This window comes from Talpa europaea, assembly GCF_964194135.1.
Source record: "Talpa europaea genome assembly, chromosome: 7".
NCBI classification, from domain to species: domain Eukaryota; kingdom Metazoa; phylum Chordata; class Mammalia; order Eulipotyphla; family Talpidae; genus Talpa; species Talpa europaea.
This window is the reverse complement of record NC_140074.1, coordinates 8,130,083-8,153,631: the sequence shown is the minus strand read 5'-3', so window position 1 is coordinate 8,153,631 and position 23,549 is coordinate 8,130,083. Positions and strand designations below refer to the sequence as shown.

At 43.0% G+C, this 23,549-nt stretch overlaps 1 protein-coding gene across 1 annotated transcript in view; it reads right to left on the bottom strand.

Moving 5' to 3' along the window:
* Positions 1-23,549, bottom strand: part of DENND1A (DENN domain containing 1A) — a gene marked incomplete at both ends in the record, with an annotated part of 451,205 nt that overhangs the window by 134,627 nt on the left and 293,029 nt on the right. Inside the window, one exon of the mRNA XM_084237464.1 lies at positions 22,176-22,277. Within this exon, the coding sequence (XP_084093590.1) occupies positions 22,176-22,277 (102 nt within the window). The remainder of the gene's footprint in view (positions 1-22,175; positions 22,278-23,549) is intronic.

Below are 23,549 nucleotides of genomic sequence, written 5' to 3'. Positions count from 1 at the left end.
AGATCCTGTATGACAAAGATAAACTGAAAGGACACCAAAATTCACAGAGCACACTGCTTAGCACAAAAGAAAGCGATCAATAAGTGTTTATGAGTAAAATCGCGTGCCAGATAATAAAATTCAATGATGGACCATTGGTATAATCTGGTTCCCACATTCCTACTGCCAGTTACCACAGGCACAACAAGAAGTGACAGATGACTCAGCTCCTCTTCTAGGATGTCCTCTTGGGTTTTAGATTGGTGAAATGGAGAAGTGCTACTCGGATAACATATATTTGATGATGTTCACACAACTAAGAAATCTGTTAATGTCTCATTTTCCTGAGTGAACCCCTGTAGTTAAGCTATGCACGATTGTACGGGGGGAAATCCCGTGCTGTTGCTAAAGCAGTAGGCCACATGCTCAGTTAACAGAGTGCAGGTAGGCCTGTCGTCCTTCTCTGAGAAGTCAGATGTGAGAACTATCAGCGAGAGGTGGCTGCTCCAGCTCTGTCAAAGGTGGATCAGGAAAGATGATTTTCCTGGTGCAGCAGCTAGAAGTCCATCTCATGCCCTGAGTGTAAGTAACCAGCTTAGGTCCACTCCCCTATCCTGGGGCACATGAGCCCCAGTGCTACTGTGGGGAGAACCTGGGAGGAGCGATGCAGGCCACTCAGCAACTGGCAGACTGCCGGGGACTTCCAACTTGAAATAGCTGATAAAGAAACACGTGCCACTAAGATGTTAAAAATATTGCCCACTCCCCACCCACTAAATGATAAAACTCCTGCCCCTTCCAGGGCTGGGGTAGCATTTCCGTCCTTTGAAAGGGTGCTGCTTCTTCTGGGGCCACCTGTGCAGCAGATTATTCCTCACTTAACCTTCCCTGGCCTTTCCCTTTCATTCCAGAGGTGTTTAATTACCTTGGATTCACAAGCTGCACTTCAGGTGAGCCTCTCCTAATGGCCTCATTACCATTTTACACAAAGAAGTAGTTGCTGATTGTAACTGAGCAAATATGAGTGTGAGCTGCCCGCTTCAGCTGGTCTGACATCAGCCAAGTGGTCCTGGGCGCTTGGTGCCCCTGGGTCCACTTAGGCCCAGGCTTCTGAAGCCCTCTCCTCACCCTGTAATGGGAGCAGCTTTTGTCAGCACTTCAAACTTTGAAACTTCAAGTACAAGCGCACCTGATAACCAGTGGTAGCATTTTGTCTTTTAAATAAAGTCAAGGGGACAAAAGCTAAGGTTTCAATAACCCACAGTCACATCTGAAGCTGAACTTGCCCTGAGTGCTCTGGGGGGTGCTGTCAGGTCATTAACACAGGGGTTCATTAGGCATAATTTGGGGGGGGGGTTGTAAATGCCGATGAGGATGGCTTCCTCAAATCAGGCATCACAGGGGGAGGACTGAAACAAGGGGTGGGAGGACAAGAGTGAACCCATCAGCTTCTCCATCCTCCCCCTGCCTTCTCCCCCATCTTGGTCTGGCAGCATCATCCCAACATCTCCTGGGATGCTAGATCTATCTGCATGGCTCAGCTCTGCTCTCCCTCGCTGGTCCAAGTCGGTGGAATGGTTTCCCACACTGGCTCCCCAAAGCCATCCTCATGATCCCGGAAATATACCTCCCCTGCCCCACCCTCACCATCAACACCTTCAGAAAAACATCCCCACCCCTCAGGGGGCTGCGAGGCTTCCCACCGGCCTCACTTCCTCTGCCCCAAGGCAGAGGGTGACACTTGGGGTGTCACACTTGGACTGCTCCTGAGTGGCCATGCACACACATGTTCTATCCTAGTCCACACACGTGCAGACAACGCAGACAGAACTGTCCATCTCTCCCTGACCTGTTTACAAAATTCTATCCACTTTTTGAAAGACCACCCAGTGGTCTGCCAGTGGGGCTACTTAGTCATCCTCACAATGAAGTTCCGTATGGATGTTAAAAAGAATGTGGCAGTACTTTAAGAACTGACATGAAAAGATGCCCACAGAATACTCCAAATGGGAGGAAAACGAAGTTGCAGAGCAAGATGTGGGGCATGAATCATTTGACAATTCTCTAGATAGAGGGATGGATGGATGTTTTTATTTACCATACACAATCTAAAACGCCATCTACATGGCATGCTTATCTCATGTACTTTTTGATTGTTTTGATGTACCTTTATGAAAAAGCATGTTACTTCTATAATAATGAATTTTAATGAAGTTAAACATGGCCTTGGGTTAAGGGAAAGAGAGAACCCAGGCATCCCCTCAGCTGCGAAGCCTTTCCTGACAGGTGAGATGGGTTAATGATGCCCTGGCTGCGCCCCTGGACCGTGGGTGACTCCTCAGTGAGTACAGTGTCCACCACCTTTCCTGCTGGACTGTGAGTCCCCAGAAGGCCCAGCAGCCAGGGCAGGGCTTAGCCCAGCATTGTCATGCAGAAAATATGGAATATCCGAGTAAGTATTTCAACGAGAAGGTATTTTCCTATCAGGAAAGGCATTTCCAGTGGCTGAGCCTCTGTGCCTGGAGTCTAAGATGACATCTTTCTGAGATATTAGAAGGAACTGAGAGTTAGAAGGAACTGGTCTTGGTTGGGAAGGACTGGGGGAGAAGCTTCTACTCATTTGTTCCCCTTCTGCAGAAGTTCATCACCCAGATTCAGATGCAACCAAAATTGCAAGGAAAACAAACCTCCCGACGTTGAATAAGTTAAAAGAGTAGACAGTCTTATACCACACTGCAAAGTCGACTTGTCCAATAGCAAACGCAGCATTCCACGCCCTGCCCCGCCCCCCCACCCCCTGCTCTTGCTCTGCCTCCTCACTGCAGGTTCTGGGTTCCACTTGCTCTCAGGCAGTGAGGATGGAGCTAGAATCGCCAAAGCTCAAGCTGAAGCCTGGAAACCTGGTTCCCTACTTTCCTAGCCATTCTGAGTTTCAGTTCACTGTGCCTGCAACACACATACATTGTGAGGATTAAGAGACAATGGCTGTAAAATGGGTAATGGATGTCGCACGCTGCCTAGTCTTTCATTATTCGTTCACATTTCATCTTTTCCCTGAGTGACTGCAACAGTCTTTCAACTGGTGGCCCTTCCACTGTCTTCTTCCAGGTCCGATTCATCCTTTGCATTGAATATTCTTTCTGAAACAAGAGGCTGAATCATATTACTCAACTCTGAATTTTCAGTGGCTCCATACTGTTCACAGAGTCCAAATCCCTTAGCACAGTATTCATTGTCTGCTCTGGGGTTGGCCGAGTTCCTTTTCCAATGTTTTCTTAGTTTCAGAGGCTGCAAACCCATCCCTGAGGCTGGAGAACACCTTATACCCTTCCCCAACAAAACCTATCCAAAAAATAAGCGAATAAAAAATCCTTTTTGGCTTGTTGTGTCATCCTCTGTCAGACGCCTCTTTCTCAGGGCATGTGAGCTGGTCATTGAGTTGATGCCTGATATGTGCAGGCGCTGTCCTGAGGACAGAGCTGCGTATGCCCCAGGTTCTGCTCCAGAGCAGCCACACAAGGGCTTAGGGCTACTTAAAAGGGGCTCTCAGACTGTAGATGCCATTACCCTGCAGTTCAGCCTCACACAAAGTCAGTAGGTCACACACCTTCCTCCCCTTCCAACTCATGTCGCCCTCAACAAGAACAGGTTTATTTCTTCAGCACTTGGGGCCATCTTCAGGTGGAGAAGGGTAGCGTTTCATTCATCGTCCACTGAGATGACAAACCTACCCCACCTCTTTCCATCAGCTCTGGCACCTTAACATCTTTTAGCAGCCACCCCATTGCTCTGAGGAGACGGAGGCCCAAGTCTGACTTACAAGGTCCTGAGAGATTTGGTTCTAGCTTCTTTCAGGTGTCAGCTCCTGCCTCTTCTCCGGGACTTCAGCCACATCCTCCCAGCTCTCATCACAATGGCCTCCCTCGTACCCCAAGGGGGAGGCCAACCCTGTGTCCGGGATGTTCTTGCCCACCGTGCCCCTCTGCCCTGTGTAATCAGACTTGGCTCAAATTATCACTTGTGCTGTCCAATGTGGTAGTGGCCATGGAGCACTTAAAAAATGTGGCTAATCTGACTGAAGAACTGCATTCAAATGTTACTTATCTTATTAAGTTTAACAGTCCTGTGTGGGCAGTGACTAATATATTGGACAACCCCGGGCCTCATCCTTAGGATGTCCAGTTCTTACTCCAACTCAGGGCCAGGCTAAGGTTTCCCCATTTAACACTCACACCGGCCCTTTCCTCTAGAGATACACAGCGATGTACAATTGGCGCCCCCTGCAAGAATTCAATAAATGTTCCTCTGTGAGAGTGAACAGCAGGTTCCACGCTATCCCCAGAATGGGAACATCACCTTGAGTGGATAAACAGTTCTACATGTCTGACTCACGTTGGCCTCTGCAGGGGGCCCACTGCTCCTCCTACCCCAGATGCAATCACACTGCTCAGCATCAGGGATAGAATTAGAAGATTGTTTGTGTATTTATTTGGACAAATCAGATGTCCAGCAGCAGCTGAGAGGGAGCAGTGGGGTCACACTCCTAAAAAAATAGTCTTTGAGGACTAGGGCACATTGATTCTTCCTTTCCTTAATAAAGCAGACATGAGGCTTAGTTATGAGCTCTCCTGGGGAATGCGTGGGTCTGGAGAGGAGCCACATAGACATTGGCTGTCTCTGCTACCTTCACACTGGCCATGAAAATATGACGGTGTGTTTACCTATGCACCAGTCAGTGCTGGCTTCAACTTGGAGCAAAAAGTCTTGAAATATAAAGGCAATTCCAGCCTATTCTCTTTTTCAGTAACAGCTTCTCGGAAAAGAGGAACTAGTATTTGCTAAGCATACTACTAGGTTCCAAATGCCAGGGCAGGTGCTTACTTACCCAGCATGGCATTAAATTTCAGAACTGGGCTACCAGGCACGGTTACCCCCATTCTCCAGATGAGGAAGGTGAGACTCAGCTCCATGTACACAGCAAGTACAACATGAGGGACAGAGGTCAAAGTCAAACCCAAGTCTGGCTTACACCAAAGCTGGTGCTATTCTGTTAGTGTGTACCACTGCTGGGGTTTCTTAGACCAGCAGATTAGATCTGTCCATACTGGTTTATTTCCACCCGCTTAATCTAGCTCCATTACTGCTTCCTTTCATTCCCTGCTTTTCTGTTTCTTTCTTAGAACATGGTTGTACCTTGACCTCAGTTGGCTTTAATTGCTTCTTCTGCATCCCATTTTCCCCTGAAAGATTCTGGTTCTCCATGGGGGTGTGGGGGCTTGTTAGTTACTCGCAGCTCTAAGCTGGAGCCGGTTCTGACCCTAGGGGCCCAGGTCTCTGCTACCCCCCCCCCTTCTGACATCTCGTGGGCTGAGCATAAGTCAGAAAGTTAGAGGCAAGCATTACAATTCTAAGCAGCAGCTTTTTGTTAGACAAAAGGATCAATTTTCATTATGTGAATGACTACTTCACTATCTGCTATAATGGCTTTGTTGAGCACCCCAAGAACTATCAAGTGCTAAGGATGACATTTTTGGAGGAAAAAAAGAACAATTTTAGATAAAAAAAAAAAACCCTGTTCCACTGTCTGCCAGATAAAGCTCAGGAGGAGTCTCACACACACCAGTCCTCCAACCCCTCCCCAGATGCTTAATCCCAGCACCTCTGCATCTTAAACCGAAACCCAAAGACTTTTGCATTTTCTATCTACTTGTAAACCTCACCTTCCTACAAACACTTTTTTTTTTTTGGCCAGAGGAAGTGGAGTTGTCTTTGTTTTCCCTATAAAACAATTTAGCTTTAACACACTACCTCCCCCCACCCAGACACACCACACACACACACACACACACGCGCGCGCGCACACACACACACAAGACAAATGAAAATCCTGCCCAAGCTAAGGGAAGCTATGAGATCTGAGCTCAAAGTAAATGTGTATTTATATTACTAGGTGGTCATTCAATAAAAAGATTATTTCTAACCAAATATGTGCATGCATGTATGCCTATATATGTATGTATCCTGAGAATTATTTTCAAAGAAGGGTTTTCTCCCCCATACTTCTGGCAGTTTCGGTTTAAAGGTCAGATTTAAACTATCACCATGTTTCACAATGCAATCTGTGCAGTGCCGCGTAATGAAATGGTTCAGTAAAGGTGCTTGTGGAAATTCTTTTAATTAGGTCTAAGGCTTTTCAGTTGTCAACATGAATAAACCAAGAACCATTCTCTTGCAAACACAACGCACAAAATGAAAATGTAAGTTACCTTTGAAAAAAACATAGGCACTAGCAAAAGGAAAGTTATGTTTTTTACACTGTATCTTCCATCAATTAAAAAAAAACAAAAAACAACCAACATCTTTAAACAACAAAATGGGCCGCAAATCAAAAAGAAAGGGGTCGCTCTAATTTTAATGAACCAGGACATGAATGTCTGGTTCTAATGAAAGGCATTTGGAGGAAAAGTAAAGTTAATCATAACTAAAAATGTTTATCAAGAGACCAGTGAGTTTCTTCATGAGCAAAAGCCACCCCCTTCCATTTAACTAGAATTAATTCTACTGATCAGCAGTATTCTAGTCAGGCACACGAATGTCTCATAATGACTCTTGCAAATTGAACCTTATCTATTAAAAATGCACCAAAATGCACCTTTGCCCTCCGCATCACTAGCTGAGGCCCCAAAGATGAGCCTATCACAGCAGGGACATCATTAAGACTCCTGCTCTTCAAAGCTGTGTTGACAAACTCACCAACTTAGGTTTTAGCCATCCATTCGAAGCTGAATCTAGGGATTGAAATTTGGGAAGCTTGCTTTGGGGGAACTGGATTGTGTCTGCCTTCAGCTTAGATAGAAAAAGCCAAATGAAATAATGATTCCAATAAATGACCCCAATCACCACCAGGAGTTCAGATTCACATGAATACAAAAGTGCTCCAAAAAGACAGCCGGCTCATATTTGCTGTGGAATGGGTCATAAATCAATATATTGAGTGATCAACCAACAAATGTACTCTAGCAAGCAGGTTAATTTGATCTAGGTTCAGATAGACCTGGGTTCAAATTCTGATTGAGCTACTACTGGCTATTAGTGGGATGCTTTTAGGCAGTTACTCAACGTCTTCATCTATATATAAGGGATAAATTACACACATACACACACACCCCCTTTGCAGGACTGTTATGTACATTAAATGTCAAGACTTTCAAAGCCTCTAGCACAATGCTTGGCACACACTAGGAGCCTAATAGATGGTGACTATTCTTCCACACTAGCCCAAGTCCAAAGCCAAAGCTACTCAAGCCATTATTTTAGCATAAAAAGAATAATGGGCTCACAATTACCATTTTCTAGGGCATCAATTACTGAAATGTCACTCATTATGCTAAGCCTCATGGGTTTATTTAGTGACCCAAACTTGGTGTGTATTTGGGAGTTAATGAAGTGCTTGGTGTTTACAAAGATAAAAGCAGGATTTGTCTCAGCAACAACCCCGGGCTGAATGGATAGAGATTTCTAGGCTTAGGGACACGGTCAGTCAGGATCCAGGGTGGATCCCCTGGGTACATCCACACAGAGTGAGCTATCGCTCTCCCAAGGGGATCTGGGCATCACCACCTCCTCAGGGGAGGAAAAAAACAGGAAGGGGGGGAGCATGTATAATAGATGTGTTTCACAGTGTCCCCGCTGTGATGAACAACTTGATCCACTTACAGTTCCAAACACATGATGCATAAAAGAGCTGACAGAAATTCAATTCTTGCAAAGAAAAGCATCTGCTCTCTAGTGGGAACGGCCAAATATTAAGCAGTTTTAAGGCAGGGCAAAGACCTAGAGGAGCACACTTCATTATCTAGATAGCCAGAGTGAAAAAATGCAGAGGATTACAAACCGACGAAAAAGTAGCCGAGATTCCAAGCATTAATTACCCGGAGTAAAATGATTCAAGTTAAATCTTTGTTACGACAAATATTAAACCCAGCTGTGTTTATGTAGCAGTTGTGAAAAAGAGGGAAAAAAAGAAGCCCATGTACCATATCTGTGAGCTCTGCCAGTTAATTGAATTCGCTGGCAGCACTTCCTCCGCCAGGAGCCAAACATCCTCAAAGATAAAATGTAGCTTTTAAACAGACCTGGGGAAAACGGAATCAAGAAATTTCAACCAATAAAACACAACTCTTTACTGGTATAAAAGTAAAGTAAAATTCAGTAATGAAAGGAAGGAAGTCTCTTAAACATTTACTGCATTCCGAAGCTCGGCGCTGCGCTTTATTGCTGAGGGCTCTTCTGATGTCCCGCAGCGCTGCTGCCCCGGCATCTTTAATGAAGCCCCGTAAACTCTCCTAAAATACTCGATTGTTGACAAATCATATGCACACACTCAGGCCAAGGCCCACTGGCTCACGATGCTCCTTCCCATCCTGCGCGAAATGTACAAGCCACTGTGTGGACCAGAGAAGCTGAGACAATTCTTTAAAAACACAAGGGCCAAGAGGGTGGACACTGGCGATAGGTGATGCCAGGAATAACACTAATGCTCTTGTCCCCTTCCCCCGAATGCAACGTCAGTAGACTTGGGGCAAGAGGAAGTGCCATGCAGGTTCTAGGGAACGGAGAGCAAGAAAGGTTGGAGCCAACCTTAGCCTGAGACCCAGGGCAGCATAGATCTATTTTTTTGTATCCAATAGCCCATAATTTATTATTCATTTTTATTGACTTAACATTGGTTTACAAAACTCTATTTGGTTCAGGGGAAGAGGTTCACATCTCCTCAGATGTGTGTTTCCACAGGATTTTCTGGCTTAATGATCTTGAGTGATTCTTTACCATCCAAAATATAAAGCCCAAACTTGCTATAACAGCAGGCCATTCTCAAACCCTGTCTACTTCTTTGGTCTTCTCTTTTGTCCCTTCCAACTATATACCCTATGTTCCAGCTGAACTAACCTAGTCATCCCTGCCCAAACACATAGAGTTTTATCCATATCTCCAGCCTCCATCAGCCCACGCCTGCATCCCAGTGAGCTTGTCTCTTCTTCCCAAGAACAGAGACTGCTTCTTACATGTCTCCGTGTTCCTAGGGTCCAACATCCTGAGCACACATCCAAAAAAACTGGTTGAATGAATAATGAATGTATACTCTCCATTCCTGAACAGAACTTGCTGGTGGATCGAAGCAAAGTTGCAGGTATGAAGTTTAAGTGGGTAAGAGGCCCATCTCTGGCGAACATGCCCAGAGATATAGTTGAGACTGGATTACAAAGAGCCATCTTGGCATATGGACAAGGGGCCATGAAAGGCTTTAGGTTGGGAGGGTAGTCATGCTCTGGAATACGCCTTCATCTATAGTCAGAGAGAGTGGTCTGGGATTGGACATGTGGGGTCATGAGAAGTGGTCCACCTTCCATCAGCTCTTCTGCTAGCAAGCCTGTGACTTCACTGAGAAAGTGGTCCCCATCTTCATCATCTCTGTACCCGCTATTCCCTGTGCAAAGTCTGGCACAGGGTAGGTGTCTAGGAAATGCCTGGTGCTTTTGTTTGTTCTATTTTTTTCTAGCTTTAATTGACAAATACAATTGAATATATTTAAAGTGTAATCATTGCGATGATTTGATGCACATATATTATGAAACAGTTACCACAGATAAGCTATTAATATAGCTATCACTCACTTAGTTACCTTTGGTGACTGTGTATGGAGAACACAGATCTGGTCTACTAGCAACTCTCAAGCATGAAATGCAGCACTGACAATGGCTGCCATGCAGCACACCAGAGCCTCAGCACTTAGGTTACAACTGAAAGTTTGCCCTCTTTGGTCAACAGTCCTCACAGAAACATCTGGTGAATGAATAAACATTCTCTCAGAAGACACTACCAACATGGGCATTGGTGCAGCTTACACACAGATTCATTTGGGACACTAGTGTAATCACAGCAGCCTTCTCCCTAGGCAGCTTTTTATTTCCTATTGGATTTCTAAGAACAGGCTTTTTCCAAGGTTTTTCTATCAGTTTAGACATTTCCCAGAAGGACAGATTGCCCAGGTCAGACAGCCCATGAAGTCTGCTCTGGAAGATCTTTGTTTATGGGATCAAAGGCCCTGTTGACTCACAGGTGGGATGGCACAGCAAAGCCTGGGCGGCGGCATCTAGAGTCTGAGAATTCTAAGCCTTCGGAAAAGCATGGCATGAAGCCGCACTGGCTGGTGAGGCCTTAGCAGTGACCTAGGCCATCTTGGGTCAGGTGTTCTCCCCAACACGCCTACCAAGCAGAGGGCCACCAGCGGAGAGGCAGTGATCCGACTGTGGGCTTGTTAGCATAGGGGCCCTTCTGAACTAATTTTGCCTTTGGACTCCCCAAGGCAACCAATTATGTGGTTAAAGCCCCATTTTGAAACAGACCTGAGTTCACAAGTGACTGTGTGGTCTCCCCTCTCTCCCTCCACCCCACCCCAAAGAATATGAAGAGAAACTACTATCCTGAAAAATGTTCAATATCACTTCTCTTCAGGGGAATACAAATCAAAACCACTTCATACTGGTGAGACTAGCCTATAAACACAACAACAACAACAAAACAAACCAACAAGCCCAGCAACAACAATGCTGGCAAGCATGTGGGGAAAAATAAGCCCTTGTACACTGTTGGTAGGAATGTGGACTGGTCCAGCCCACAGCATAGAGGTCCCCTAGAGAATCATGTGGCGGTTCCTCAAAATATTAAAAATAGATCTGCCATATGACCCAATAATTCCACTCTAGGCTACTCAAAGTACACAAAAGCACTAATTTGAAGGGGTATGTGCACCCCCGTGTTCACTGCGGCACTATTTACAACAGTCAGGTTATGGCTAGGTGTGCAATGACAGGAGTGGATTAAGATGTGGTATATATAAATGATGGAATAGTATTCAACTATGTTTTATGTTGAATACAATAGTATTCAAAATGAACTCTTGATGCTTGGGACAAATGGATGGAACTGAAAGGGATTATGTTAACTGGAATTAAGTCAAGGAGAAAGACAAATACCTGTAGCGTCAGTGAACATAAACGATACTATTTGGCCAGGTGTCTTTTTCCACTTAGAAGTATTTGCTGGAAAAAGAAAACCTTAAAAGTATTACTTTGTTGGGGCCTTCTTGGTGACGCAAGGGGGTTGAGCACCACATTATGAAGCAATCTGCAGCCTCTGCAGCACGAGTTTGATTCCTGGCCGGCCAGGGAGCTACCCACATGGCGCAAGAGACACTTCCTGTCTCGCCCGCTGCTCCCCTCAGCAGTGTATTTCAGTCAGTCTGCCTGTTCTGTTCCCCACTCTGTCTCTGGTGAACCCTCTCATCCCCCGCATCTCTGGCCTGTACCCCAGCTCTTGTATGTATAAATAAATAAATCTTAAAAAAAAGTATTACTGTGTCAAAGGGATTTTAATATCCTACTCAATATATCATATGAGAAAAACCTGTGTTAAAATAGCACTAATCAAGTTAGAAAAAGCACAAAGTAAAAGATAGGAGAGAATAAGCAGCGGGTAAAGGTACCTGATATTATATGTGCAGACACAAAAACCTACAAAAGTAAGGCAAGAGAATATCAAGAAAAGCCCATCTGAGTCTTGGGAAATCTCGTCCCCTGGTGACAAAGTGCAGTATGCCTATGTTTCTGGGAGTTTTGATGACTTGGGTTCTTTTTACCAAGCTTTTTAAAAGTCCTACAAACTATTCATTAGTTAAGCAGCTGACATTCAAAGCTCTGAGGGAACAAGAAGTGTTCTTTAAATTTTAGGAGGGAAACAGCAGAAGAGTGTTTGGTTAAATGGCTGCAGAGGGAGGAAACGTGCTTCTGTTCTCTGCATCCAGGTGAGCTTGAGATAAACATGAAGTCCGTAAACAGGCCACTGGCCCAACAGGAGATGGGCTATTCTTGCCATATTCCTCCTCCAAACCCACCACTAGGAACAACAGGATATTGTCAGTGAAAATACATTTGCAAGTTTAATGGAATCCCCATGAAATACAACAGCATTAACCTTGCCGAGCTCATTTTTTTTAAAGGTAGAAAAACTGAGCTAAGAGTATAACATTTGAGACACAATTGTCAAGGTCCTAGCAGCCAACCAGCGCCACCCTGCCCAAAGTTAACTTTTGACCCATGTTCAGAAGTCAGGTGAAAAATCACATAATTCAGTGGAAATCAAACATGGCTCAGTAGTGGATTCTCCTTTTAAAATTAATTTTCAAGGCCTCTTCCTTTTAAAAATTAATTTTAAGCTGTAACTTAAGAGCAAATAGAATGTATACATTTAAAAAGTATAGTTTGATGAGTTTTGACAAGTGGACACAGCTGTGTAACTACCATAACAATCGAGGACCAGAATGTTTCCTTGGCCTCTGAATGTTCCTCAGTGCCCTCTCCAGTATGTTCCTATCTTGTCCTTCCCAGCTCAAGGCAACCACTGATATGCTTTCATCCACTGCAGACTACATCTCTCGCTTCTAGAATTTTATGTAAGTGAGATCATGGAGCAGATTCTCTTAGGTCTGACTTCTTTGGCTCAGTGTAATATACTTAAGATTCATCCACGCTGTCTTGTGCATTACATGTTACAATGGAATACTGTCTCCATAATAAAAAATAGGGATCTAACACATTGTTAATCCATCTGCCAGTTGATGGACATTAAGATTGTTTCCAGGTATTGTTTATTATGAATAAAGCTGCTGTAACATTCATGCACAAATCTGTTTAGGTGTGTAATTTCATGTCTCTTGCATAAATACCTAGAAGTGGGTTTATATGGTAGGTATATGCTTAAGTTCATAGAAAACTGCCAACTGTTTTCCAAAGTGGTTGCACCTTTTTAGATTCCTATCACCAGTGGTGGAGAGTTCCATATAATTCTTACCAACACCTGGACTTGTCGGTCTTTAAAGAACATGTTAAAGTCAGGTTTATTGAGGTATCTTGTAAATAGACTATAATTTAATGCTTTTAGTTTACCACTAAAAATTCTGCAAGATGCATTTAGACATGTGTAAAGGCAGGACTGGCCATGGTGCAGGTTTTCTGATCCCATGCAGACCGGGTAAAGGAGGAGTCAGAGTCCTCAGTGGGTTTTTGCAGGTCTTTTATTGGGGTTCACCAGGCATATGGCAGGCAGGGGTGCTGGCTGGGGGGCTGGGAGGCTGGCAGGCCTCCCAGCCCCCAGCAAATCTTCACTCTATCTGGGCTCTCTGGCGTTCTCTGTCTCTGCTTCAGGCTTCTTCTCTTTCGGCTTTACTGCTGCTGCTGCTGCTACTACTGGTGTCCCCGTGACGCCGCCCTTAAAAGCACAGTCTTTGGGCCTCCCCGGTGGCGCAACGGTTGAGCGCTGGGTTGCGAAGCTGCCCGCAGCCTCTGCGGTGCCGGTTCGATCCCCGGCTGCTCCCCGGCCACCGGAGGAGGGTCCCACATGGCGTGCAGACCTCTCCTGCCGCCCGCTGCTCCCCTCAGCAGTGTACCTTGGGCCTTCTGCCTGCTCTGCTCCCCCCTCTGGCTCTGGTGAATTCTCTCACCCTCCCGTGCTTCTGACTGTACCCAGTGCATGTATAAACAAAACAAACAAACAAACCAGCAAACAAATAAATAAAGCATGCCTCTATTAAAAAAAAAAAAAAAAAAAAAAAAAAGCACAGTCTTAACTCAGCTGAATCCCATCTACCTATGCCCACACCCTATTCCAGGTGCCCGCCATCAGGCATGCATTCAGGACAAGGATCCATCATCTATCCTGATGGCGGAAGGGCAGAAAAGCCTGATATTTTCTTTACCCTACAACATGTAACCACCAAGGTGTAGAGCAATTTAATCATCTGCAAATTTCCCCTCTGCCCCTTTAAAGTCAATTACTCCTCCCGCCCCCACTCAGGACAATCTGATTTCTATCTCTATCATTTTGCCTATTCCAGAATGTCATCTACATGGATTCTTTCACTTCCCAAACGTGAGATTCATCTATTTTGTTGGATAAATCAGAAGTTTCTTTTTTATTACTAAGTAGTCCTTCATTTTATGGGGTACACTATTTGTTCATATGGTCACCAACTGAAGGTCATCTGGTTTCATGATTGGAGATCATGAACACAGCTGATTGTGTGTCTGTGTGAACATAAGTTTTGAGTTTCTTGGGCAATGACCCAGAGGTGGGATGGCTTGGTCATACAGAAAACATGTTCAAGATGTATGAGAAATATGCACCTTCTTCTAGATTCAGCCACACCAGTGGGTCTAGAGTGGCACACTCACTGTGGGACTGATCTGCACCTTCAATGGAGCTCCCTTTCACGTATTTGTTGGTGATTGGAATATCCTGTCAAGTCTTTGGCTTACTTTGTCACTAGGTTGTCTTATTATTGAGCTTAAGGGTCCTTTATTCTAGATAAAAGCCCTTTCTTCAGGTATAACTGTTGAGAATTTTCTCTTGGTCTGTGGCTTGCCTCTTTACGTTTTAATGAAGAGGATCAGTTTCTACCATTTATCAGGTTCAATTTTTGGCTTTTTTCATTTATGATGTGTGCTTTTTGCAGCTTACCTCATGGCTAGCCCATGAAGATTTTTTTCCTATTCATATCATAGTTTTTGCTTCTAGGTTTAGCTTTAGCTGTCTAACCTACTTTGAACTAATATTTGCATCAGGTAAAAGTGAAATTCACTTTTCCCCCCGTGGCTATTCAGTTATCTTTCGGCATTTGCTAAAAAACCCAAAAAACTATCATTCCTTTATTGAATTATGAAAGCATACTTGTTGAAAATTGTCCAACCTGGGTCTGCTTCTGAACTATTTATTTTGTTCTTTTGAACAATATGTCTACCTATATTTATGACAACTTTATAGTAAGTCTTGAAAGTAGGTAATATAAGTCCTACAACTTTTTTCTTTTTCAGCATTGTTTTGGCTATTCTAGATCTTTCGCATATTCATATACATTTTAGAATAGCACTCAATTTTTTTAAAAGCCATCTGGCATTTGGGTTGGAATTATATTGAATCTATAGATCAATTTAGGTAAAATTAACATCTTAAAAATATTGAGTCTTCTAATCCAAAATATGGAATATCTTTTCATTTGTTTAGGTCTTTTAAGTTTTTTTTCTCAGAAATGTTTTATAGCTTTCAAGTATAAGTATACAAATCTTGCACATATTTTGTTAAATTTATGCCTAAGTATTTTATGTTTTGTATGTATGCTATTTTAAATGGCACTTTCAAAAATTTTACTTTTCAATTGCTCATTACTAGTATATAGAACTACATTTCCTATTTGCATGCTGACCTTATCCTGCACCCTTGCTAAATTCATTTATGAGACGCCTTAGAATTTTCCAGATATATGATCATGTTGTCTAAATAAAGCCAAGTTTTTCTTCCATCTTTCTAATTGTGAGGGCTTCTCTTTCTTCTCCTTGTCTTGGTGAACTTGTTAGGCCCTTCAATACAGTGCTGAGTAGAAATGGGAGGAGCAGACACCTTTTTTCTGGCTCTCATTCTCAGGGGAGGGGGAAGCATGCAGTCTTTCACTATTAAGTATAATGTTAGTTGTAGGTTTTTCCTAGATGCTCATTATCACCTAGTTTGTTAAGAGTTTTTATCATGAACAGGTGTTGAATCATTCCTAAAATACTATTTTTTGGCATATGTTTTGATCTAGTTTTCCTTTTTAGTCTGTTGATAGGGTAAATTACATGGACTGATTGATTTTCAAATATTTAGTCAATCTGTATTCACATGATCATGATGTACTAACCTAATATTTTGTTAAAGATTTTTTAATATTATATTTATGAAGTATATGAGTTTTCTTGTAAATTCTTTGTTTGATTTTCATGTCAGGGTAATTCTGATCTTATAAAAGGTGGGAAGTGTTCCTTTAGCCTCTATTTTGCAAAAAAGTGAGTGTAAGATTGTATTAGTCTTCTTTAAAGGCATGATAGAATTAGTGAGTGAAGTTATCTGGGTCTGGAGTTTTCTTTGTGGAACAGTTCAGATTTTTAAAAAATAGAAACAGTGCTTTTTTTCTGTTCTTTCATCTTGGGTCACTTTCTGTGGTTTGGATATTTTAAGGAATTTGTTTAATCTGTCAAAATTATAGGCATAAAGTTGTTCATACTACTCTCTTCCTTTTTTCCTTTCTTTTTATTTTTTTTTTTAAAGATTTATTTATTTATTATTTATTTATGCAAGCACTAGGTACAATCAGAAGCGCGGGAGGGTGTTCACCAGAGCCAGAGCCGGGAGCAGAGCCGGGAGCAGAGCAGCCGGGGATCGAACCGGCGCTGCAGAGGCTGCGGGCAGCTTCACAACCCAGCGCTCAACCGCTGCGCCACCGGGGAGGCCCTCTTTTTAAAAATATACTTTTTATTTTGAAATATTTTCAGATTTGGAGAAAAGTTACAAAGATGGTAACAAGAATGCCCATATACTCCTCAGTCAGCCTCAGTCTCCCTTAATAATATTATATTATTACATGTAATAATAACAACTTCATGGTACATATATCAAAACTAAGAAACCAACATTAGTACATCATTATGAACTAAACACCAAACTTTACTGTGATGTCATCAGTTTTACCAGTAGTCCCTTTTCCTGTGCCAGAATATATCTAGAATTGCACGCTGCCTTTAGTTGTCATGTCTCCTTGGCCTCCTCTGCTCTGTGACAGTTCCTCAGCCTTTCCTATGTTTTTTGTGACCTTGACAGTTTTGAGAAGTACAGGTCAGGTTATTCTGCAGACTGTCCCTCAACATGGGCTTATCTGAATTTTCTGTCATAGTTTGGCTAGGCTTTTGAATGAATACCACAGATGTGCTATATCCTTCTTGCCACATCACATCAGGGCCACGTGATGTCCACAGGCCAGCGCTGGTGATGTTAAACTCAATCATTTGGTTAGGGGAGTGCCTGTCATCACTCAAGTTACTCTTTTTCCCTTTCATACTCCATATTTTGAAAGTAAGTCACTAAGTACTCTCTCTCTCTCTCTCTGTATTAAGCTCCTTCTTCTAGAGGGGACCATATCTTCAGATGGGATGAGGAATTCATCTGTAAGAAAGACTTCTCTTCTACTTACTCTCTTTCTATTAGGGTTTGCATGTTATATATTTCCCATTCATTTTACTTTTAATCTATCTGACTATGTTTAAAGTGGAATTTTTATAGACAGTAGACATTGATGTCTTGCTTTTTTATATAATCATCTTATATAAATCATAATTTGAGTATTTAGATCATGCAAGTTTAATGTAATAATCAGCATAGTTGATGGTAATCAATATTACCTTATGAAATTTTTTACTTCTCCATCTGTGGTTGCTTCCTTTATTCTCCCACTCCACCCCCACCCCGACAACATTTTTGCTATCCAATATCGGGCCATTAGCTATGTACCTCTGTCCTACTATTTTTTCCTGGGTGGCTTCTTTAAATGTTTAAAACACACACCTCTCACTTTTGAGTCCCCCTTCTATTAATATTACACCAGTTTACCTATAATTTAAGGACCTTACCACAGACTTACTTCCATTCTCTGCCACAGCCTCACCTTCGCACTGTAGCTATCATGTATTTTAGTTCTACTGTTACAATGAATAATACATTAGTTATTAGTGTTAGTTTTACTTATGTGCTTAATTACCCTTTTGTAGAGATTTAAAATGTGAAAAGTCGTCTCTTCATTTCCCCATGCTTACTATTTCTGGCCCACTTTTCTCCCTTACTGTCCAAGTATCTCTACAGAATCATTTTTTCCATCTGAAGAACTTCCTTTAACATTTCTTGTATCACAGATCTATTGACAATGACTTTTCTCATTTATTTGTCTGAAAAGTCTGAATTTTGCCTTCATTGTGAAGGACATTTTCAATGGATATAGAATTTTTGTTGACAGAATTTTTCTTCATTACTTTAATATCATTCTATTTCCAGGCTTATGTTGTTGCTTACAAGAAGTCTTCTGTCATTACTCCATTCTTTTATAAAAATATGCTCATTCTCTAACTCATTTTCAGCTTTTGTTTTACTGGTTTTGAGTAATTATCATGATGTGCCTTTGTGTAGCTTTGTTTGAGTCCATTACTTATGCTTGAGGTTCAATGAGCTTCCTGGAATGAATTTATCATTTTCACCAAAATTGGAAAAAAGTTGGTTATAATCTCTTTAAATATTTTCTTTTGTCTTTCCTCATCTTCTTTGACTTCTAGGACTCCAGTTACATGTATGTTAGTCCTCTTGATATGGTGCTATAGGTAATTCAGGTTCTGTTTAACCTTTTGGTTTTTTAAAATTTCTTTTATATTATACATACAAGAGCTGGGGTGTAGGCCAGAGGTCAGGGGGTGGGGGTGAGAGGATTCACCAGAGACAGAGTGAGAAGCAGAATAGGCAGATCTAGTGAAATACACTGCTGAGGGGAGCAGCAGGCGAGGCAGGTGAGAGGTCTGCTGTGCGATGTTGGTCAGCTCCCTGGCTGGGGCTTGAACCCTTGTTGCAGTGGTTTGTAGTTTGAACTCTTGTTGTAGTTTGATAGTGCTGAGACTTAATCCCTTGCACCACCAGGGAGGCCCCTCTGTTTAACCTTTGCCAGTCTTCTGCCTTTCCCTGATTTAGAGTGGAAAGTCTTTATTGCTATGTCTTCAATTTCACTGATCTTTTATGTTGTGGTATCTAGTGCCCTCTTAATTCTGTCAGTGAATTTTTACCTTTAGATATTTCCTTTCATTCTCTGTATGTCTTCCATTTCTCTCCTCATTTAATCTTCCTTTAAATTCACAAGCATATTTCCAATTTTTGTAATATCAATCTTAAGGATGTTTTCTGCTAATTCATCACATATGTCATTTCTGAGTATGTTTTCACTGACTCATTTTTCTCTTGGTTATGGGTTACACATTTCCTGATTCTCAACCTGTCTGGTACCTTTTTGATAGAATGCTAGATGCTGTCACTGTTACATTATTGAATGTTGGATTTTGTTGTCTTCCTTTAAAGAGAGTTGAAGTTTCTTTTGACAGTCAGTTAAATTGCTTGCATTAGATTATTCTTGATAACTTTTTTTTTAAAAAGAAAGTAGTTCTGTTTCAAACTTTTCATTGAATTTTAATAAGTGCAGATAAAAGCACACATAGCAATTATATAGAGCTTGAACTCTTCTGCCATGTAACCAACACACTCAGATAACAAATCTACCAAGGCATGGCCTCCAGGGGTCTCTAGGGATCATCCTGAGTGATCAGTAAAATCTCCTTATTCTAGCTGGGCAGAGCTTGAGGGATCTCTGAGAATGTTCTGTCTTAAAGCTCCCCATCGGCAGTTTCACCATTCATGTGGGCGGGTCAGGCTCTAGCAGATTGTCAAGAGGACCTGATTCAGATTTCTGGAGCTCTTTTGCTGGGTAGCCCTCTTCTGTCTGGTATTTTGAGCCACAACTTCAAACCACCTCTTCTTCAAACTCCAATCTCTAACCCCTCAACTCTGCAAGGCTGTGGGGCTTTTTGGAGCTCCTCCTTCTGACTCCATGGTTCAGAAGATGCCTCAAGGCAGAAAGTAGCTATTGTAGACCTCACCTCACTTGCTTCCTTTGTTTTAGGAATCAGAGGCATGCCCCTGCCTGTTGTCCAATTCATCTAGAGTTGTTAATGGTGTTTTTAGTTTTAGTTGTTAATGGCGGTAGAATAAGTCTATTTCTAATTACTCTATCATGGCTAGATACAGAACAAAGGCCCCTTTCAATGCATTTTCCAGCATAGAAGCCATGTCTTGCAAGATTTCATCTACTAAAATAACCCAATCCATATGTCCCTTCCATCTATCTATTCAGTGGCTGCCTCATCCCTGGGAAACAAAGATGAATAAAACTTGATTTCTGCCCTCAAAGAACTCACAATTAAAAGGAAAAGTCAGAAATGTATAGTAAATTATACTGTTGAGTGACAAGTTGAATTATACAAGCAACACAAAGGGCTGGCTGTGAAAATATAGAGAAAGATATGGCTAAATCTACTTGGAGAGGTCAGGGAAGATTTCTACAGCTCAATGTTTAGAATAAGTCTTGACGATGAGTGAAAGTTTGACAGATGAGTTAGGACATATCATAGAAAACTCTGTATGCAAGATATAACATAAAACAGCACACACACTTAGAACTACTAATAGTTCCAAACACCTACAATATAGGATCCAAATGAGGGAGAGGAGAGAGTTAAAGCTGTGAAAAAAAAAGGGGAGGAAGATCCCCTCATGAAGGAGGGTCTTGAATACCATGTTAATCATCATTTGAGTCAGTAATTTATCATCATTACCATCTGTAGTGCTCACAGGATATATGTCTTACATACAGGATTTATGTCTTACATACATTACATACGTCACTTTTAACACAACAACATTATGAGGAAATGAAGACTTACAGGGCTTAAGAAATTTTGCACAAGATCACACATCTAGTGAGTGAAGAAGCTGGGATTTATACACAGCTCTGACTCCAAAGTCAACAAAGGGAACTGGCCATCAAGCCAAAGGCAGTGGGAAGCTGTGGAAGGATTTATAAGTTTTTTTTTTTAAATTATATTTATTGATGGAATAGTTTTAAGGAGGAGGGAAACACAGCTAGTGTTCCGTTTTAGAAAGGCCACTCTGGTGCATGAGAAGGGCTAGAAGGAAGAGGCTAAAGAATCAGTTCAGAGGCTGCTGGTGATAGTGCAGGACAGATAGAAGAGCTTGGGCTAGGTGGTGTTTGGGAGCGATGGAGAAAAGGGTTGAGAAAAGTTCGAGAAGCAGAAGTGGTTGATAAACCAGCAGCCATGGCTGAGGAGACACTGTGAGCACAAGTGTGGCCATGCTGACACACTGCAAGTGCCTGGTCCTGCACCAGGGACACACAGATGCATAGGGCATGGCTTTGCCCCTCAACAACTGGACAGCTTAGCAAATTTTACAGATTCAAGTCTATGAAGTCCTTTGACACAACAAACACCTCAGGGACCACATGTAGGCCCCATTACACCTTTGGTATGTTTGATGAGTCTACAGCTGGAAGCCACAGCTACAGAATATTCTCCAGCCTGCTACATAGACTTTCTGGATAAGATTATATTCTTCAATGATATAAGTAGGTGAATAAACAAGACCACCTCAAAACCACTATTTGAGAAGTCTTGAAGTTATTCTTAATCACTTCTTAACATAGGGCCTCCCTGGTGGCTCAGCGGTTGAGCGCTGGGTTGCGAAGCTGCCCGTGGCCTCTGTGGCCCCGGTTTGATCCCCGGCTGCTCCCCGGCCACCTGAGGAGGGTCCCACATGGCGCGCAGACCTCTCCTGCCGCCCGCTGCTCCCCTCAGCAGTGTACTTCGGTCCTTCTGCCTGCTCTGCTCCCCGCTCTGGCTCTGGTGAATTCTCTCACCCTCCCGCGCTTCTGACTATATCCAGTGCATGTATAAACAAAACAGACAAACAAACAAATAAATAAATAAATAAAGCATGCCTCTATAAAAAAAAAAAATCACTTATTAACATAACTCCCCTCCCATCAACAATTAGCATCTTGAGGTTTTCAAATATTTATTTTTTTAAATTTATTTATGCATACAAGAACTGGGGTCAGGGTCAGGGTGGTGAATGTGGCAGCCAGTTGCTTTGGGCTAAACAGAGCCTGATTCTGCCTCGACCTGGAGTAGCAGAGAGAGGGTTAGGGGATGTGCAGCCCCACTCAAGCCTGACAGCTGAGAGCCTGCTAGGCAGGCAAAGGATTGCATTCGACCACTGTCCAGGAGAAGTGACGGAGGTTCATGTGCCACATCTGGAATCCCTCCTCCCAACCTTCTGGGGGTCACTCAGGGAACCTGCCCTGCAATCTGGACATAACAGCATGATAGGATGGTGAGACCTCCAGGTTCCCACGGAAGAAAGTGCCATCTAGACCGGGCCGGGGACAACTTCACAGTGTTCCAAATGAATGTTATAAAGGCAGAATAGGAATTAAAAAGTGAAGCACCTCCCAACTGGCTTCACTGAGACAGATTTCAGAGAGGGCAGAGCCACATACTGTGGTTCATCAGCTGCAGGAAATCCAGAATGTGTCCCTGCTCCACCGCACTCCCCAGAGCCACCCTCATGTCCACAGCAAGAGCACAGGAGTCAGCCTCAAGCTCATTACCTACCACATCATTGGGGAGGCTCTGGAGGTCATCAAAGGGGGTTTCCAGAGTGTTGGTGTCCACATTAAGGATCACGACATCGTCCAGGGCCATGTTTCTGACTTTCTGAAAGTACAAGAAATCCAGAGAAAATCACCAGAGCCCCACAAGCACAAACATCCCTCTGGTCTTCTTCGGGAAACAAGGAAGGGCAGTGAGTCTTACCCAGACTCACTCTGTTGTGGCCCATGCTGGTGGTTTCCACTGGTTAGACCTTGCTCTGGGATCCTGGTCAGGGAGACCAGGCTTCACAGTGCTCCGTGGGTCCTGCCTTTCTGGCGACTGTACGGCCAGAGACAGGCTTTCTGGAGCCAGTAGAGCGGTGCCACTTCCCACCAGTGCGTGTTCTCTTTGTGAATGGAGGTCTGTGGATGTATATTGAAGACACCACTATTGTACACGCAATAATATAGTGTAAACATGACTTTCAAATGTCCCGGGAAAAAAAAAAATTCACTCCATTGCTTTATTGAGTTACTCGCTTTATTTTGGGGCTGACAAAATACTGCAGATGCTACTGCATCTGTACAGTCATCCCTAAGCCCCCGGAGTGGAAACAGTTTCACAGAGACTGAGTTGACATGCCCAAGCCACACACTAGCATCTTTAGAGTCTGACATTATCTTTCCTATATTTTCCAATTTTAAAAAATAGTGGCTGAGGTCTAAAGCTTGCACCCCAGGAATTCTGATACACACCTAGGCTTTTAGGAATCCCTCCCCTATCACAGACAGAAGGCTATCTCCCATCTCACTTTTGGATCTTTCTATTCTCAGATATAGAATGTGGGGTATGGCCTGAGGTCCGCACGTTAACATTTCCCTTAAATAATAATTAGGAAGGTCACATTCTCAACATGGTTCTACTTCACAGGAATCCAGTGTGTGTGCATTGGCTCCGGCTCTGGCCACCAGCTGTAATTCGACGGTACAGTGATAAAAAGGGCAGGGAGACTTGTGCCTACGAGGTGTTCATGTCTGGCGAGGAGGAAAGGATGGAGTACGATATGGAGAAAAGAAGTCCACCATCTGGAAGCAGCTCCCCACAGTCTGCAGAAGCACAAGCTTGTGTGTGGCCTGGGTCTGAAATTTTTAAGCATGCTGCTGACCCGGGATGGAGTTCAGCTCCATTTTTCTCTGGCTGAGCCACCACACCCCATGCCACTCAAGCCTCCCACCTCATCATATATCAAAGCCAGTTCCTTTGGAGTCTACAGCTTCTGAACAGTTTTCTTCATTGCATCCTTTCCTGGTTAAGTAGAAAGACGATTTGTTGACAAAACTGGGACACTTGGGGTGTGAAAGAGAACATGCTCTACGCAGTGACAGGCCTAAAATG